This window comes from Uloborus diversus, chromosome 8, assembly GCF_026930045.1.
Source record: "Uloborus diversus isolate 005 chromosome 8, Udiv.v.3.1, whole genome shotgun sequence".
NCBI classification, from domain to species: Eukaryota; Metazoa; Arthropoda; class Arachnida; order Araneae; family Uloboridae; genus Uloborus; species Uloborus diversus.
The window spans coordinates 41,911,675-41,930,480 of record NC_072738.1 but is presented as its reverse complement, the minus strand read 5'-3'; the positions used below and the strand labels follow the sequence as shown (position 1 = coordinate 41,930,480).

General features: G+C 33.2%; 1 protein-coding gene across 1 annotated transcript in view; it reads right to left on the bottom strand.

Annotated features, from left to right (window-relative positions):
- LOC129227488 (cyclin-K-like) overlaps window positions 1-18,806 on the bottom strand; it is a 98,132-nt gene that overhangs the window by 30,732 nt on the left and 48,594 nt on the right. The window contains exons 5-10 of the mRNA XM_054862061.1: window positions 16,164-16,295; window positions 15,168-15,273; window positions 11,327-11,384; window positions 9,780-9,952; window positions 7,606-7,715; window positions 1,701-2,893 (exon numbers count right to left, since the gene is read on the bottom strand). Coding sequence (XP_054718036.1) covers window positions 1,701-2,893; window positions 7,606-7,715; window positions 9,780-9,952; window positions 11,327-11,384; window positions 15,168-15,273; window positions 16,164-16,295 — 1,772 coding nt within the window. The remainder of the gene's footprint in view (window positions 1-1,700; window positions 2,894-7,605; window positions 7,716-9,779; window positions 9,953-11,326; window positions 11,385-15,167; window positions 15,274-16,163; window positions 16,296-18,806) is intronic.

The following is an 18,806-nucleotide window of genomic DNA, read 5'->3' as shown; positions in this document are numbered from 1 at the left end:
AATTTTATAAAGAAAAGAGTTTTAACTTCGATAGTTATCTACTTTAATGACTTTAAGTAGAGCTGTTCTTAATCAGAAAAGGGTTTTGAATTTTTAAGTATTGCCATTCAGTATTTTTTAATTTAAGAAGTGACATGAACACATATTTAGGATTAAATATTAACTTGCATCATCTAAAACATTACTCAGAAACTGAAGTAAAAGAATGCATAGAGCTATCTAACTGTTTCAATAAAGAAAATATTGGAATAAAAAAATTATACATTGAAGAAAACAAGGAAAAAAAAATCTTGCTTAGAAATTGTTATCTTAAAAGTAAGTCAGTATAAACCCAGGTTCAATGATTTATAAGATATCATGTAGCAATCTCAAAAACTTAACTGACTTGACATTGAAATTATAAATCAGACAATAAAAAATATTATAGACCAACTCAATAAAAAAATAAATGATCTTCAACAATTAAACTGCACTAAATGAAAACTTTTCTTTTCATATGTACTTTTCAACACTTTCTGTTCTGATTTTCTAGGATTTGAAATGTTGTAGTTATAGGTTTTTGCATACACATTATGCATTAATGTTTGTAGGCATCTTCATTAACGTTTTTGCTTAATGTCTCTTTCATTCATTAAAAAAATGGCAAGGAATGGAGAACAAGAAAAACAAGCCTATTTTTTTTAAATCTTCTCTGATAAGAAAAATGTCTCAAAGTATTACACTTGACAGTCTCTATATTATATTGATGATTTACATTTTGGTTTTGTATTACATAACACATTTCATGGATGCATTTTTCTGGTAATATTGAAATATGGGTGAAACTTATTAATATTGTTGTTTTAAAGTTATACTTTTTATAACTTCATGTTGAAATAAAATGAAATTTTCTAAACATTTTGTAGAGCAAACGTATTTTGAATTAGAAAGAAGTGACTCAACTTAAAATGTTCTGATTTCAAAGAGGAAAAGAGATAAAAATGCTAACTAAAAATGAGAATTATTTACAAACTGCAAATATGCACATAACATTGTCTCAGAACAAATTAAACAAGACTGAAATGGAAAAAGCCAAAGAAGAAACGTAATTCTACAAAATTATGAAATCTCAGACACCTTCATTTTGAAGGTTGTCATTTTACATCAGAATGTTTAAAAAAAAAAAAAAAAACATGTGAAAACAATTAAAATGTTATTTGAAAGGAGTTTTTGGTTAATCGGCTAGATTTCAAATGATTTTTTTAACACAAAAATATAGCAGACGTAAAACAAATAACAATTATACAAAATGTTTTCAAATTAAGGTAATGAAATATTACCACATGAATAACAAAATATATTCTTAAATCTTATTACAACACAGCAATATGCAAAGCATGAAATATAATTTTAGACATTAAGTAAAGCAGAGATTCTCTGCTCTGTAGAAGTTAAAGATGAGTATGCATTGAATATTACCACAGATAGCTCAGCTTTAGATCACTTGCAACTTACCAACTCTTCAACACATTATTTACAAAAAGTTTTATCGTATGCAATCATGAAAGTTAAAACCCTCTTACATTGTTACATAATGAATTGCAAACTATACAAAGCATTTAACACAAATAGCTTAAAATAGAAACTTTTGAGAAAAATGAGTTTGATCAATTTAATAATATTTGAAAAATGAAAGAAATATTTAAAATACTACTTAGTACCTTCCTGTAATTCGAACAGGAGGAATCCCAGTTGGAGCTCCTTGCTGGGGAGGCATGTTGTTTGGCCCAGTAGGACGAGGTCCTCTTTCCTGCATTCGGTTTGGTGGACGATTCATATTAAAAGGTCGAGGAGGAGGAGGAGGCCGTCTGTCAAATTCATTAGTTCCTGAAGGATATCCAGGGTCATACTCGGGAAAAGAGTCTTGATGAAAAGGTCCCTCATACTCATGTTCTCTTCTACTTCTAAAATCTTTTTCAAAAAGACCTCGTGGCCCTTGGTTTGGAGGGCCCAGTCCAGGTGGTGGAGGAAATGAATTGTCCCCTCTCATGCGAGGGCCCATTGGTCTGTTTGGAGGAACACCAGGAGGTGGAGGTGGAACAGATCGAATCATGTTAGGACGCATATTTGGTGGATGAGATGGAGGTGGATGTGATGTAATTCCTGGTGCAGGCATTGGTGGAGGATTAGTGATAATGCTTGGAGGAGGTCGAGGCGGAGGATATTGTGCTCTGAATGGAGGTGGTGGGCCAGTTGGGTGCACATACTGTGGTGGAGGGGGAGGGTGCATGTTAGGAGGAGGACCAGATGGAATAGGGGGTGGTGGACGTTGAAATTGCATTGGTCGCTGAGGATAAATCTGAGGAGGAGGTTGTTGCATGTTTGGGAACGGCTGCCTCTCAGGAGTAACAGGTGGGTAATAAGCAGGTGCGGCTTGAGTGAACGTTGAAGTAGGGGGAGGAATAGTAGGAGGAAAACTAGTAACAGGAATAGCCACTGTAGAAGGGGCAACTTCAGCTGACAAATATGAAGCAGTATGAGAATAAGGCTGAGCAACTGCAGTAGCATTTGTTCTATATACAGGATCAGCAAAAGAGGCATGTGGATTAACATTGTCTTCCTTTATCACTTTTTTGGTAATAGTTTCCACAGCAGCAGGAATTGTAGGGGATGATGGCTGAGTGTTTGATCCCTGACTGCTTGTGGAGGCTTTAGGCGAAGAACTGCTGGTTATGATAGGAATAGCTTTGCCCTCCGTGATTTTTGGATTCTTACTTTCCTTAACATCCTTTTTGGCAGATACAGCTACCTTTCGTTTCAGTTCTCCAGGCTCTAACCGAGGAATAGGCTGACCAACTGGATCTTCCTTCGGTTTTATTTGAGCTGGTGAAGTTGCAACTTCAATAGGTGATGGCTGTAAGACATGATAAAAAGTCCCTCAATAACACTGGAAAAAGATATATGCTTGTTGAAAAAAAAAGAACAAAAGCTTTTTTCTAGCATCCGTGAACTTGTGTTTATACTAAAATCTACAAATTATTAAATGTATGCAGGTATTTCTTTTCCTTCTTACAATAACTAATAACAAAAATATCTTTTGTCAATTCATATAACTTTGAAAAAAAAATCAGTTTAATGAAAAATTCACACCTATATTAGTGAATTATGAATTTTTATAAGTGATTGAATGTGTTTTTCTTGAACTATTTAAAAAAAGAAAAATCTATCATATAACAGCAAAAGGTACATTTATATGTTATTTTCTCATTGTACCTTTGGGTTGGAAAGTACTTTAGTGTTGACTAATTTTGATGATTTAAATAAATAAATAAATAAAACAAACTTGAGAAAATAACTCCACGTCTGAACGAAAATTAAATATTAAGCTTTTTTACAAGGAAAATAGCTAATATAGATCACTAACTCATGCAGTAGAACCCATCTCTGCAAAAGTAATGTTAACTGTTACATTCAAAGCTTTTGTAATAACGTAAAATATATTTTATTCAAGCATTCATTTATTTTTTGTTCCTCTCACATGAGTGCAGAAAAGTGAATTAATACATAAAAAGTAGTCAAAAACTTTGTACTGCATAGTGAATAAAATATGACAACGTATGTAAAGTACAAATTGAGAATGGAAAAAGGTTAAAAAACCAGCAAACAGCTGTTTCGGCACTCTAAAATACAAGTGCCATCATCAGTGCATTAAAAACGAAGACAGGTTCACCCGATTAAAACACAGTCGAGGCGAACAATGGAATGAGAGACGAGTTGTAAAAGATATGAGAGCAGTACCGGAAATGATGACGTCAAGGTTACGTCAGAACTCAAGAGGACAGTTGCACTCAGGAGAAAAATGTCACGGACAAAAAATAAATCAAATAACAGACTTCCAAACATTAGGAAAAGGGGGAGTGCTAGACAAATCATTGACGATTAAATTAGCATTTTTCCATATGTAATATGACTCCCAAAAATCTAAATCATGAATGGACGAACACTCGTGAATAACTTTGGCGGAAGAAAAAATAAAATTATGACCGCAGGACCAACAATGTTGAGCAATAGAGGAGCGTTTGAGATCCTGTTTCTTGACGTAATTCTCGTGTTCTTTTATCCGGAATTTGAGGGATTGTCGAGTCTGCCCAATGTAGGCCAATTTGCACTGGCAGGAAACACTGTAAATGCCCCATTTGTCAAGGTTGTGAACAGGGTGTTTAAGCTGTGAAAATTTTAATTTATTAACAGGAGAAAAAGTGACGGAAAAATGAAACTTTTTTAAGATTCTGGCAATTTGTAGACTGATTTTAGGAAAAAAGGGTAAGACAACGGAACTGTGAACTATTCGAGTTCCGTTGTCTTACCCTTTAGTCCATTCCTTAAAATAGGTAGATAAAAAGGAAAGGATGCGTGCCATATTTTAGAGTTTAGCAACATTTTTACAATATGAAAAAAAAAACGTACTTCTAGAATATTTTTGATATGTGATTATTTAGACCTGAAAGGTTTAAGTTGCAGCAATAAAAGCATTGAGTTGGTGAGAAAGTAAAAATGACAAGCTTTGCATTCTTTATTGCAATCTTACTCTCGCAAATTTTCCATTGAATTAATTATAGGAGGCGTTGTTATCTCTGACCAATAATTGCTGAAAGAATTAGCCAAGACCTACCCAGGACTTATTTAGGATGTGACCTGTCCAATGAGACATCTGCCTTGACCACACAAAATTAAAATGTTTAACCTCTTTGTCTATTTTCTTAAATTTCAAGATGACGTATTCAATCTCTAGAACCAATGACGAACTTGTAAGTTCCATTTCAACTTTACTCTCCATATTGCGCCTTCATGAAAATGGACACTTCTGAAACAAGGCGAGCCAAGGGCCAACTTTTTGTGGTTAGACTTTAACAAGAATGTTCAAAAATCACAGTCTTTTTTTTTTGTGGGTTAGAACTTTCAGAACTTGCTGCATAATTTCGCCATTTTTTAAGTAGCCTTATATCAATAGAAGAAGTCGATGCATGTTCTCCAAGTGGCATAATGCCATCTACAACATATTTTTTTCTTCTGTATGTGATATGATGGGTGTCACATTGTCATTGATGTTGGAGTCATTGTCATCATCAAACATGTCAATGACTTCTCTGATGATATTGTCCTTGTCATCTGATAAAGTTGCTTGATGAGGATTCCTACCAGCAGCCAATCATTGCTCAACGTCTTTAACATCAACAACTTCACTGAGGTACATGAATAATGACATAATGTTAGAAGCAGAAATAAATAATGTTAGAACAGAAGCTGTCTCTTAAACTGCTGGAAATCGCTTAAATATAAGTCTGCGGAAACATCCTTAATGGGAATTTCTTTCAATAAATCAAGGATGTTTAAAACACAGTTAGCTTCATCACTGGGAGCAGTCTTAATGGTCATCTCTGTGACTGAGCTGTGAATTCTAGTTTATCTGTTCTTCAACATATTATGGAATCTATTTATTATTATGTTTTTAATTATGAAGAAATTGTGATACTACTAGTAAAGTATTTATTTTTTTTTCAAGTTAACTTTTTATTTTATAACTAAAATGCACTTTATGTTTTTTACTATCTTGTTTTTTGACTTCCGTTCTTAAGTGAAATCGTCTACTGTACATAAGCTTTGTCCACTTTATTTCATCATAATGTTTTGGAATAAAAAAAAACAGTTGTATCTGAGGCAGTTTATTTAGTTTCTCCATTATGGATTAAATGTTATTTTGCTATGCAAGCAAATTGCTTTTACACTATATTTACTAAATTGCAGTAAATATAGTGTAAAAGCAATTATTTTAGTTAACATTTTTTGAGAGAAATATTTCTAAACCCTTTTTACATTAAATATATGGTTCCAGAAAGATTTATCAGCTTTTTTGTACATAATAGGCAAAAAAACAAAGGTATGTCAAAACAATGGTAATTTGTGTTAGTCACTTAAGGCAACCATTTTTTGTTTGTAGTTAATGATATTAAATATTTTGCAAAAAAAAAATAACTACCGATCTCTTATTCCTGTTATCTTATGCAATGTATGACTATGATTCAAATGTATATTTAAAGCTTTTTCAAAGCAAATAAGGTCATTTTCCCTTCTGTGATTGTTACTGTGCTCAACTGTGAGATGTTTGAACTCAGATAAATAATGGAAGGAATCCGTATCCCAGCCATTGATGATAGCATAAGATAAATATGATTTCAAAGCTATACTTCATATCTTTTGACACATTTATAAGCAAGGTGTCCAACGAACACAAATCCTGAATTTCATAAGATAGTCTCATGCTCTAAACCCATGACACCAAACCTTGTCATCCAAGTGGGAACTTTTTTGTAAAATAGCTTGAATCAACATCAATTACAATTTAAAAAAATCATTGGACTATATTGATATTATGGGGGATTATGTTGATGTTACATTTCATGATGTTTGATGTTGAATGATGTTTGATTTCAGTACTTCAGAAAACGTCATGATCTGAAAAAAAAAGGGTGAAACTGCAATCTTTGGATGCTGTAACAAGTTGCTTGATATTTATTTGCAATAGTTATCTTTGATGTGGCTGTTGAACTTACTTAAAGTACTGATGAGATTTTGGCGAACAAATATGACATAAGTACAAAATTTTCAGTCTAATGATACATGAAAGAGTTAAGTAAAATAACTTTTAAAATTAAAATGTTTCATATATCTTAAGTTATTACTAGGCATACTGATAAAAATCTAATTCTATGCCTTCACTAGAAAGATAAATTAAAAAAAACATCCTTTTAATTCTTTTGTTGTCCTACTGCATGAGTATAATTTCTGTGAATTATTTCAATTTACGGTTTGTAGTTGAAGCTGCTTAGTTCTTTACCAAGTGCTGAATTTCATAACAACCACATATTTTGTAAGTAACATTTAAACAAAAACAAACTACTAAGGCATAGATTGCACTCCTGCTAAATGAGAGAATGTCACACTGTGTAGAGAATCAGAATTCTTTAAGGACTATTGCAACAACTAATACCGTTAATCACTCAAGAACTGTTGAGCAAAAATTTCATGATTTTTTACTGGAGCTGAAATAATAAGCTTTAAAGCTCTTTCCACACTAAAGTTATGTGCAACAAATATTTTAAAAACAATACTTGCACATATATATGGCATAAGCATGTATATGAAACAAAATATACATGTATAGCTTATAAAACTAAACATTTGAATTTTTGAGACACTTCAGCTATTTATGAGATGACCCAACAATAGGTGGCCAAACACTTATGTTTGATTGTCAGTTTTGCAACATCTCAACACAAAAGGTAAGAAGGAATAATAAAATTAATTTAGGAAAATTTTAAAAATGATTTCAGAAACATGATTCCCTCTCCTGTTGTGAATTTCAGACAATTATGGTGCAGTTTTGTTATCTTTAATGGAATAAACTAATTGCAACTATTTGAAAATTAGCTAAACACAGTTGGATTTTATTTCTTCTTCATTATGTAAAAAAATAATTAAATATAGTACAAGTGAAGTTTTTAAAAGTGCACAAACAGAAATCAAGCAATTTTCTTCATTTCATTATTCAGAAAAAAATTAACATACTGGCTGAGATGTTTTCCTAGTTGATTTTGTTGGAGGTGTTGCAGGAGGAGAATCCTGAGGTGTATTTGGTATAGGGGTAGAATATAAATCCAGAACCTGGTGGCAAATATCTGAAAATAAAATTAACATATAATTCAAACATTATACATCATGATGAAATAATACATATATTATCTACTAGATAAAAAATAAACAGATATTGTTGTCCCACAGTTGGTATGGAATTGGAAAACATCGAATTTAGATAAGTCTATCTGAAAGAGTACCCTGATGACGAGAAAAGGTCATGTTCATTGTTTTTGATATTTATTAAAAGGACTAAATTTCAGCGCTATGGTTATTTATTGTTGTCTTTTTTGTTCATTCAGTTTCCTTTCCAAGGCTTAGCTCAAACAGATTTTACATCCTCATATATATAATAGCCAATGATCTAGTAACACTCCTGACGTCATCAACAATGAAACTTGTGCCACGGCATGATAATTTGATACAGTGAAGCACCGTTTATACATTTTATAAGGGACTGTATGAAAAAAGCGTATAAAGGAAAAAATGTATAACAGATATATGTTAATGTGTATTGAACACTGCAGGGACCAATTTAAAAAAAGTATAATGGATAAAAACGTATAAAAGAGAAACATATAAACAGTGCTTCACGGTAATATGTTTTGGTAATGTTTAACATGCAGCGAAAGGCTTTGGGCTGAACTGGATCCGGTAACTTAACTGTATTACTGGTAAGACTATGTCATTTCAGGGTAATGAAGAAACAAAAAAAGTGGTCAACAATGACTGCTATCTACTGGAGTTTAGGGTTCATCAACTGGAGTAAGGGTTACAATTTCAACTATCAAAACATCACCAAACAGGAAATTGCATCGTTGAAATGTAGAAGCAAATTTCATCCGTCATATCTTGACGTTTCTCAGGAAAAACGATTATAAAATGAACTTAAATGGCAAAATTTCATCTGAATACAATGTTCCCAGATTACTAATTCCTATCATTTAAGATTGATGGGAAATAAAAATATCACAACAGTGTATGCTGTAAGTAAAATTTTTTATGATAAGTGTCCAGGTGCAAATTGGCCATAATAACCATAGCTTGAATGTGCCTTGAAACATCTAACATAGAAAATCATCAGTCATAACATATCAGGCGTGAAATTCTTCTCCATTTCCATTCCATTCGTAGAAACAAGAAACACAATAAGTAGGGTCCTAATGCATTTCATAATGGGGAAAAACATAATTTGACTTTAAGACGTCAAAATTCAAATGATTTTTATAGAATATTATTTTTTATGATGGGGGATAAGAAAAAAACGATTAACAGGGACAAACCTACAAACTCATATAGACTTGCTCGAGCTGCACACAGTGCTGTTTAGGTTAGTAGTTTAAGCTAGAAATTTGCCTTTAATCAAAATAATAAAATACATGTTTATTGGCGGAAAATGTTTCCATTTGACAAGATTTGTTACTGATCTAAGGATGAGTTTTTTTTTAAAATCTACTTATGGATGAATCGGTAAGCCCAGTGGCTCAATGATAGCGCTTTGCGCTCCCACGCTACAGGCCCGGGGTTCTATTCCTAGGTTGGGCATGGTTGACTCAGCCGTTCATCCCTTCAGTGGGTTACTAAAATGAGTACCAAGCGTACTTGGGAAACCGAACACTGAGGGTTCGCGTTAGGCTGACCACTTAATCGGAACATCTGCCTTACACCCCAGAGCCCCTGGTCAGGAAAATTGAATTGGGCTCAGTAGGTCTTGGCCCTCATTCGCTGTCGTGCAACAAGTCTTTTTTTTTTTTTTAATGGATGAACCATATGGTAGGTGGCTTCAGTCTAACTCTCAGAGACAGGCCAGAGCTCTCAACCAGCATCCTCCCTGGTTTAGATCCAGGGCGCTGCATAGTCTGTGTAGAAAAGAGATTACAAAGTCTGTTGGGATACTAACTGGACATTGCTCTCTTAATAGACATCTTAATGTGATGGGTGTACCGACGATCCATCATGTAGAGGATGTCAGTGGCAGAAGAAAGCTCAATTCATGTACTGTGTGAATGTGACTATTATTCTGCACAAAAGTTTCCCTATGTGGATCCTTGGAAACTGCCTAAGCAACATATCGGTTAGACAACTGTTGACTGAAAATTTTTATTTACCTTCCAAAAGTTCAGTGGACATATTTTCAACAAACACGTCCCACCACTGTGATTGCCCAGGTGTCCTTCCATTCCAATCTATTACTTCAAACTTGCTCAGTTTCCCTGCTAAATACATAAGTGCTATGGCTATCACTTCTGGCTCCCACTGAAGGCATAATGTGGTACACAGACTGTGGAAGAAATAAAACATGAATATTAGAAAATAAAGGGAACATTTTTACCAGGGCTGCCAGAGTTTGGGTTTTTAACAGAGATGGGTTCTTGGGATTTAGTTTGAAATTCTTCTAATTTGGGCTTTACTGATGAAAATGATACATTTATTAAATTTTTAACAATTAAGACATAATATATTCACTAAAATGTAATTTTTTGACTAATAAATCGAAAATGGAGGTTCCTCACATGCATAAGCTGCAACTGCACAAAAAAAATGCATTAAGGGAAAACATCTATCCTTCTCGAGCCATGATCGTGTTCCCCCCCCCCCAGATCTAGGGAGTTTTATGATCCTAATCTTGGGTTTTTCAAAAAATCGTAATAGCAACCCTGATTCAAATGAAATTTCTAAGAATATGTAGCCAAAAGCTGTTCCAGAAATTTTTCACGTAGTCCCGTTTCCATTTATGATTAATTAAGTAAAAGATCTATTACTTATTCACTTATAAGGGGTGGGGGCAATGTAAAACGCTGATAGATAAGACAATATAAAATCAAAAATATGTACAAAATAGCTTATTAAAGTGGTTTTTCAACTTTTTATACCTGTGACCGTCTTTTTTCATTAAGAAATTGTTTTGCTCCTTCCCTGTTTAATTTTTGCAAAACAGTGCAATCTCATCACAACAAACTTTAAAGGATGGCAAATCTTGTTCAATGGTACGAGAATTTTATTGTAATCAAATTAAACAATCAAATGGAAATTAAATTGTTACTGAAAACTTTTTGCTCTGAAATGGATACCTTCCTTGTATTGGTATTTGTTGCAACAGGATTTCACTGCAATCCAATTACGCAAATGCTATTCTGAAGTTACAATTTATTTCATGAGTTAGAAAAACATTACTGCCGTGGGAAAGTAAAGCACAGTAATTGCAAATTTTTCATTTTCTTTCTTTTTTTAATTTACTTTTTACGTTTTTGTCATCTATAGTATTTTATCTTTATTGTACAAGTTTGCTTATTTGATTTCTGCTGAGAATAAAAATGGAAAAAGATCTAATTTCAACATTTCCTATGGAATCCAAAATGTGTTTCTTCAAATATCTCAAAAAACTTATTTTTGCAGATACTGTGCTATACCTTCCGATGGCAGAATACTATAACTTATATAAAATTACATTCATGTACTAAAATATATTTATTATTATTATGCTGTAAATAAGACAGATTTTTATTACATTTAACAACTCAGAAAAAATTACAGCAAAAGTAGAAGTTTAAAGTACCACAAGTTTATAAAAAATCCTTGATACACAGTTATAAAAGAATTTACAAGACAAAACATAATACTTAAAGAGTAAAAGTATACAGCATAAAATAAATACCTGTCATTTATAAAAGTCCATGCCATCTGTACCATATGCTGAAGTTTTGATTTATCACCTATTAAAAAAAAGTGAATTATCAGAATAATCAGTTATGTTTTTTATTAGATTATTTTAGCCATGAGGACGTTAATAAAACTTTAAAACAATAGTATTTTGCTATTAACTTTATTCACAAAAAAAAAAGAAAGAAAGAAATTAGCACTATACATTGAGTTCTCGGTAATTAAATCGGTGATGAATTTAATTAGTCGCTTTATTGAATCAAATCCCCAAAAACAGAACAAAATCTAGCTTTAAACAACTGCCTCATATTTGAATTAAACATGCAGCTTAGATGAATCAAACGTATGTGACTAACCATTTCCACAAACACTTAGTGCATCAGTGAAGTCTTTTTACTTATTTTTACAGAAAAGGAAGTATTGTATTCGCGAAAAAATGTTCACTCAAAAATCGACCATAATTTCCATTTTGCTCACCCCCCGAATGAATGTCGAGTTTTTTTTTGACCTAACTACACAAGCATATATACCTAAGAACGTATTGACGCCCGAAATACCCATTTTGATGATTTCCGAGTTAATTACAACTAATTTTCTCGTGACGTCTGTATGTATGTGCGTATGTATGTCGTATAACTCAAGAACAATATGTCCTAGAAAGTTGAAATTTGATACGTAGACTCCTAGTGGGGTCTAGTTGTGCACCTCCCCTTTTGGTTGCATTCGAGTGTTTCTAAAGGGGTCATTTGCACCTTTTTTTTGGGGGGGATCATTGTTAATTTCAATGCTGACTCAAGTGGTGTTATAATTTGGCAAATACCTGCCGATGTATTGCAAAGCTTTTGGTTGCCATGTTTTCTTGCCAACTGGCGACAAATTTCGTGAATTTTTTTTTTTTAAATCTGGTTTCAATTTGTCCACTGTTGGTGATTTTTAGGGTTAACTATTGAATCACATTAAAATTGCCGATAAAGGGGAATAACACTATATTGGTGTAAAAGGAAGTCATGTGATGCACACATCAGCTCGTTTCTTTTTGCCTTCTCTTAGTAAAATGATTTTTTTTTTTTTGTAAATTGTGAAAAGAGTGAGAATGACCTCCCACTCCTTCTTAATGCTCCAAAAATCATTTAAAGTACATTTTAAGGACTTAAATTTCAAAACAACAACAACAAAAAAAAAGAGTCGCATAACTGACTTTTTTGCTCCCATCTGACCAAAAATAGCATAAAATATTTTTTAGGGAAGAGGGTCGGACTTTAAAGCAAGCTTGAAATGCAGAGTATGTTATTTATCACATATGACATTCATCTTCAAGGCTTTTCACATATGACAACAGCTTCAAGTACCAGGGTTCATACTCTATTTGGATGAAAAAATTCCATGACTTTTCCAAAACTTTTTCATGACTTCAATGAAAATTTTCATGACCTCGTTACATGAAGAGAATAGCACTATTTAATCTCAAACTTGGTAATATTCGGAAATGAGCATTAGCAAAACGTCCCACAGCCTCATTGAAGCACTTACTCGTTGTGGGAAAAATATAAGTGCACACTTAAAAAACTAAACTATTCTTCTTTGTCTTTATCATATAAATTTAAGTAAAGTAAAAATGCAATGAAGCAAATATGATGATGCTTAAATGTATGATTTAAAAAAAAAAAAACAGGCAAAATGATATTGAATGGGACAAAGGTTGAATGAGTCATCATTAAGTTTCAATAAATTTGCTTCAAAAGTTACCTTTTAGTGTCAACAGTGCCTTTAATCATCCACATAACTTGACAGTATTTTGGTTCTTTGAAGTAAAGCCACATAGTTTAGTTCTTTATGTTTCCAAACCAGATCTTTTTTGAAAAAACTATTCAGTAATGAATCAATTTTCTGATTCAAAAGTATATTTGTTTTGTTTACAAATTTGCATTTTCAAATGCATATAAATAAATAGGTACAGAAATTTCAGAACACGTTTAATTCCCGACATTGAACGTAGCAGTGGGTCGCATGGATTAGTTTTGCATGCCGTATGTTGGGCACTACTGTTTTAGAGCATTGGAATTCCTCGTTTTCTGTATTCTGTCGCTTCACTTAATATCTATATTTTCTAAAACATTCAACAAATTAAGAGATTAACTCTGAAAAATTTAATAATAAAGTTCTTACAAGTGATGGAATCGAACTCGCATGCAACTGAATTGCTTTTTTTGAGTGGGCGTGGCAAAACTAAGAACGTGAAATTTTGCTAATACAGAATATGAAACATAAGAAGTGTTGAAAATAACAGAAAATTCAAAATAAATGATGTCCAGGCAGTAAAATCACATCGCAAAAAATGGCAAGCGGCTGCGACAGAAGTGGATGCAAAGAGATTTCAAAATTCAGATTTGGTTTTTGGATCGTTCAATTTTCCACTTTTAATAGCTTTTATGTGCTATACTGTTAAATCACTCAAGATTTCTAATGCTCCTTTAGTTACTGTTCCTTTCTCTTTGTCCAGGACATTTTTCCATGACTTGAAATAAATTTCCATGACTTTCAATGAAAATTTTAATTTTCCATGACTTTTCCAGGTCTGAAATTCTGTTATTTTTTTTCCATGACTTTCCAGGATTTCCATGACCCGTACGAACCCTGAAGTACAGAAATTTAAAGGATTTTTGCATTGTATTCTAATTGGCGATGAAAATTGGGTACACTACGGTAACCCTAAGTGTAGAAAATTTTTTAGTAAACCCAGCCATGCATCACCAGCTTCAACACACCCGAACATCAATTGTTTTAAATTTCTGCTCAGCATTTGGTGGGGTCAGCTGGGTATACAGAAAAATCCTGATTATCGGCAGTCGGATTACCCGAGGGTCTTTTCACAATTTTCTTTTAAAAAAAACTTTTATGATTGTGTTAATGTTCGCTTTTAGATTTTACATACATATTTTTATATTCAATGTTAGCAGATGCAATGTAGCAATGCATTTAGTTATAATTTAAATGTATGCATGAGTGTTATTAATATTTTTAGCTATTGCATCAATTTTACCCCTATTATTCAGATTATACGAGGTTTTTGCTTATACACGGTGACACTCTCTCATACCATGACACTCTATTCCGTGGATAAATGGGAGTTTACTGTAGTTCTTTATATTATAAGCGGCTAAAACCAAATGAAACCATCATGGGAGATCGCTAGAAACAACACTTGGAGTGATTAAGCAGAGCATTGAAAGAAAAACTGTCGTGTTACGGGCAGAGACATGACAAGGTCATTTTGTAGCATGCCCACGCTTGACCACATGTTGCAATGCCGGTCAAAACCTACTTGGAAACCCTTAAGTGGGAAGTCCTATCCCTTTCGCTGTATTCACCGGTCATTGCCCCTTCCGATTACTGCTTGTTTTGGTCGATGACACATGGCCTGACTGAGCAGCACGTCCATTCTAATGACGATGCCAAAGATTAGGTCTACTCTTGGATAGCCTCAAAAGATGCTTCTTTTTTCTGATGTTGGATCCAAATGCTTTTAGAAAGATTGGGAAAAGTAGTGAATAGCAATGAAGAATACTTTCAGATGCATGTTTTTTTAACGTTTTTTCAGAATAAACCGAGAATTTCTACAAAAAACAGCAATAACTTGTTCAACATCTTGATATTATATAAAAAAAATTATAATCTTTTTTAGCATACTTTTGAAATAGGACCAAATATTTTAATTTTACGGTTTTTGCCAGTTTTTTCTAATTTTCACAACTGTTTTGCCGAAAATACCATTTTGTCGGAAAAATGACCAACTCTATTCGGTGCATTAAGTTTAGTTAACTTTAATGAAGGCTTACCTTTTAAACATTTAGCATATCTTAATAGATGTCCATATGGATGATCTACTTGTAAATCAAATTTTATTGTCTGCAGCAGTATTCTTTCCAGAGTCATCACTTCTTCCTGAATGAACAATACACAGTCAAGTAACACAAACAAATTTATGGAAATGACATATGATGTTAATCAAACAAATTTTCAGCGACTTAAATTCTATTGAATTCAAAATACACAAAGAATCAAATATCTTTAAAAGGCAGCATAGGTAGGAATGAACTAATAACTTTTAATAATTTTCATTTTTGTCTCTTTTTAGTTAATTTTTTAAGTTTTTTGACCTTTGAAAACTTTTCATACTGAGCAAAAAAAAAAACTATACTTAGAATTTACTTTCCTAACTCGTAAATTACCACCTTAACAGCGAATGTTGCTTGGGAAAAGAAGAATGCTATAAAGTAAAATGATCAGTGGTAAGAACAGCCATTTAATAAAACAGCAAAATGTCAAAGATACTGAAGCCAGCCCCCCCTCAAAAAAAAAAAAAAAAAAAAAAAAAAAAAAAAAAACATTTTCTGAAATACTGATTAATTAAAATTTTACTATTGGAGCCAAAGAAATAATGGCAGAATTTTCGGAGCTTGCTTTCTTAAACTGTCAGATAAACACAAAAACTTAACTTTTCAAAAAAACTTGTCTTTGCTAATGCATTTAGTTTTTGCATTTTTACTGACTTTTAAAATCTTCTCCTGTTACTAAATTTAGCATTAAATATTCAGCAAAATCAGTAAATACAGCGCAATTTTGAAAGTTTTCAAAAAACAAAAATCAGCTAAATGGCAGGGGAACCCCTCTGAGATTCGTACAAAAAAATTGAAAATTTGTGCCTAATTACAATTAACATTTTCCCCAAGACATATAAAATTGCTTATTTTAAAAGTTTTTGGTTAAACATAAAATTAAAAATCAAAAACCAATTTGAATTTGATGGAAATAAAGCTAATTGAAAAACATACTTTAGGATCATCTCCAAATTGAGCAAACTGTGATTCAGTCATGAAAGTTTTGGCAATTCGAATGATATCCTTGCATTTTTTTGGAGTCTCTTCTACTTTCCCAGCCAGGAAAAGGCAACAACAAGCAGTTACCTAAAACAAAGCAAAACATGTACATAATTATCAAATTTAATTTTAAGAGCGATTTCACTGAGCTATGCACTATTACCCCACACACTAAAAAAAAGTTGGTAACAATTATATTCTACTTAACATTGGTACTCAGAAACAAAAATATGAGAGAAGCATTTCAGAAACACTTGCATTAGTCCACTTTTATTAAATCCACATCCTGCTAAAATAAACTTTTTACAAAAAAAGTCAATATCAAGTGTTTGGCTTCTGAGTTTGAAAATTAAGCAATATTCTTCTTGTCAGAAAAACTGGTGCAAAAACTTTTTCGTAGAATATTTTCATACTTTAAATGATTTCCTGATCTAATGCCTGCAACTTCACGGTAAACTTAACTACTTAACTAATGAAAAATAAAAAGTCAGACTTGAATGCACAATACTTGTCAATCTTTGAAGAAAAAAAACAGGAAATTCCACTTTGATATTATTGTATTATGATGGTTTTAAATGCAGCGCCATTTTTAATTTAAAGTGAAATAAGAATTTTGCTAACACTTAAGCTAATTGATACAAATACAAGAAATATACAAAATACTTTGAATAAAAATCAAATAATAAGGCACTTGCTTAAAATTTTGTACATGCTCCAATCTACAGTTCTTTGTAACAATAGGTTCTATATTTAATCATTCAATGGGGAAATTGCATGAAATTTACTGTTTCCCATAATATTTTTTTTAAACGAAGTTTTTTAGAAATAAATTATAGTCTATGTTTCTTCCTGATAATGTAGCTATCTATGGCGAAAAAATGGTTAAAATTGGTCCAGTAGTTTTGAAGATTGCCCCGGACCTACTTACATACGAGGCAGTGAGAAGAAAAGGGATGCAAGTGGACTATTTTAAGTTTTGAGTAAAACACGTTTAAAGATCAGATTCTAGGTAAGCTTTCATTGAAATTCTTTTCTAAATCATGCTGTACAGCAGCAGCTACCAGGCCTACTACTACAATCTCTAGCCCCAAGACAGAGAAGAGGTTCACCTACCATTTGTGTACTGGTTATCTCCAAATTTTAAATTTGTCCACTTGTGTGTGTGTGTGTGTGTGTGAATCCCTTTGCTTCTCACTACCTCATACAGAAGTAGCCATTTAAGTACAGGGACTGTACAATAAGTAATAAGACTCATTTTTTGCTGCTGCGACTGTACCTCCCAAGGGCGCGCAAATTGGTTAGGTCGGTGGTTAGGGTTACTGGTGGGACTCACTCTGATAAACAGTCACCTGGGAGTGTTTGTTCGGCAGCATCGTTGTTATAGTGTACCTCTATTGCTAACGTCGGTTCCAGCTCCAAAATGGATAGAACATTTGAGCAGCATTACGTGATTAACACTAGAAAGACGACGTTTTCCGTATACCTAGAAAGATTAGCAGCGGTCATTTTGACCGCTATCTATATATATAATTCTCTTACGTGCCGGCAAATGAAGGGGTGAATTTCTAAACCTCTGTTGGCAACACTTCGCCGATAAATCATGTAAACAAACTTCTACGTTGTTTTGAAATCTTGAATCACAGAATACTCAACGAACTTTTTTTTTTTTTGAGATGAGTTTGAGTCGGGCTGTGGCCCATTTCAACCTTAATCAGCAAAGAAAAGCTCAAAGAAGGCAGGAAACCGTTCTTGAATCCAATTTAAGACAAGCCATTTCCAGAGTTGTATTCTCTGATTCGCTGCCGATAATTTTTAGCGGCTGGGGAATTTTCAGTCAGCAGTTCCTTCAACAGATCAGGTGCGTCACACAATGCCGGTAACCGCACCTTTCCGTCATGGCAACATTTAGTATATTTATTTGCAGTATTACGCTCTTTCTGCCAATAAAGAGCACCACAAAATTCGCATTCTTCACACATTGCTCCACAATCATGTTCATCGGCAATGTTGTTTTGAACGCGTAGGCGCTTTGAGCGTCGTCTATTCTCTGCTTCAGTACGACAGTTCAGTTCAAAATGAATAACGGAGAAAGAATTTACTTTATTCCTTTTATTCTCAGCTGAAAGGTTTCGCCAAATTTGTTTAGGGTTATAGTAGTTTTAGTATTGTGCAAGCAAAGTAGCCTTGGCGAGTTTTCGCGTTTTTAGTTAAACCATTTTTTGTTCGTGACGTGGCAAGGATTCAGAATAACAACAAGAAGGACAAACGTTTGAGAAAATATGTTTGGTGCTCTCTGAGCCTGTTTTTAGTCATGGCCAGCTCTATGTGGCATTATCAAGAACAAGATCTTTTGAAGCAGTGTCAGTTGTGGCTCCCAAACGGGACATTTTTAATTGTGTATATGAGGAAGTTTTCTCAGATTAGAATATATAAGAGTGTAAATATGTAAATATATAAGAGTGTAAATAATGTAAATACATCCCTCGGGGGAGCCTGTAACCCCTAGAGGGCGCGTCCCCAGGTGGCGGATAGGGGAATGCCTTCATTGGTTTTCCAATGGGTGGTAGAAGGGAAATAAAATACCTTCCGCGGACCAAC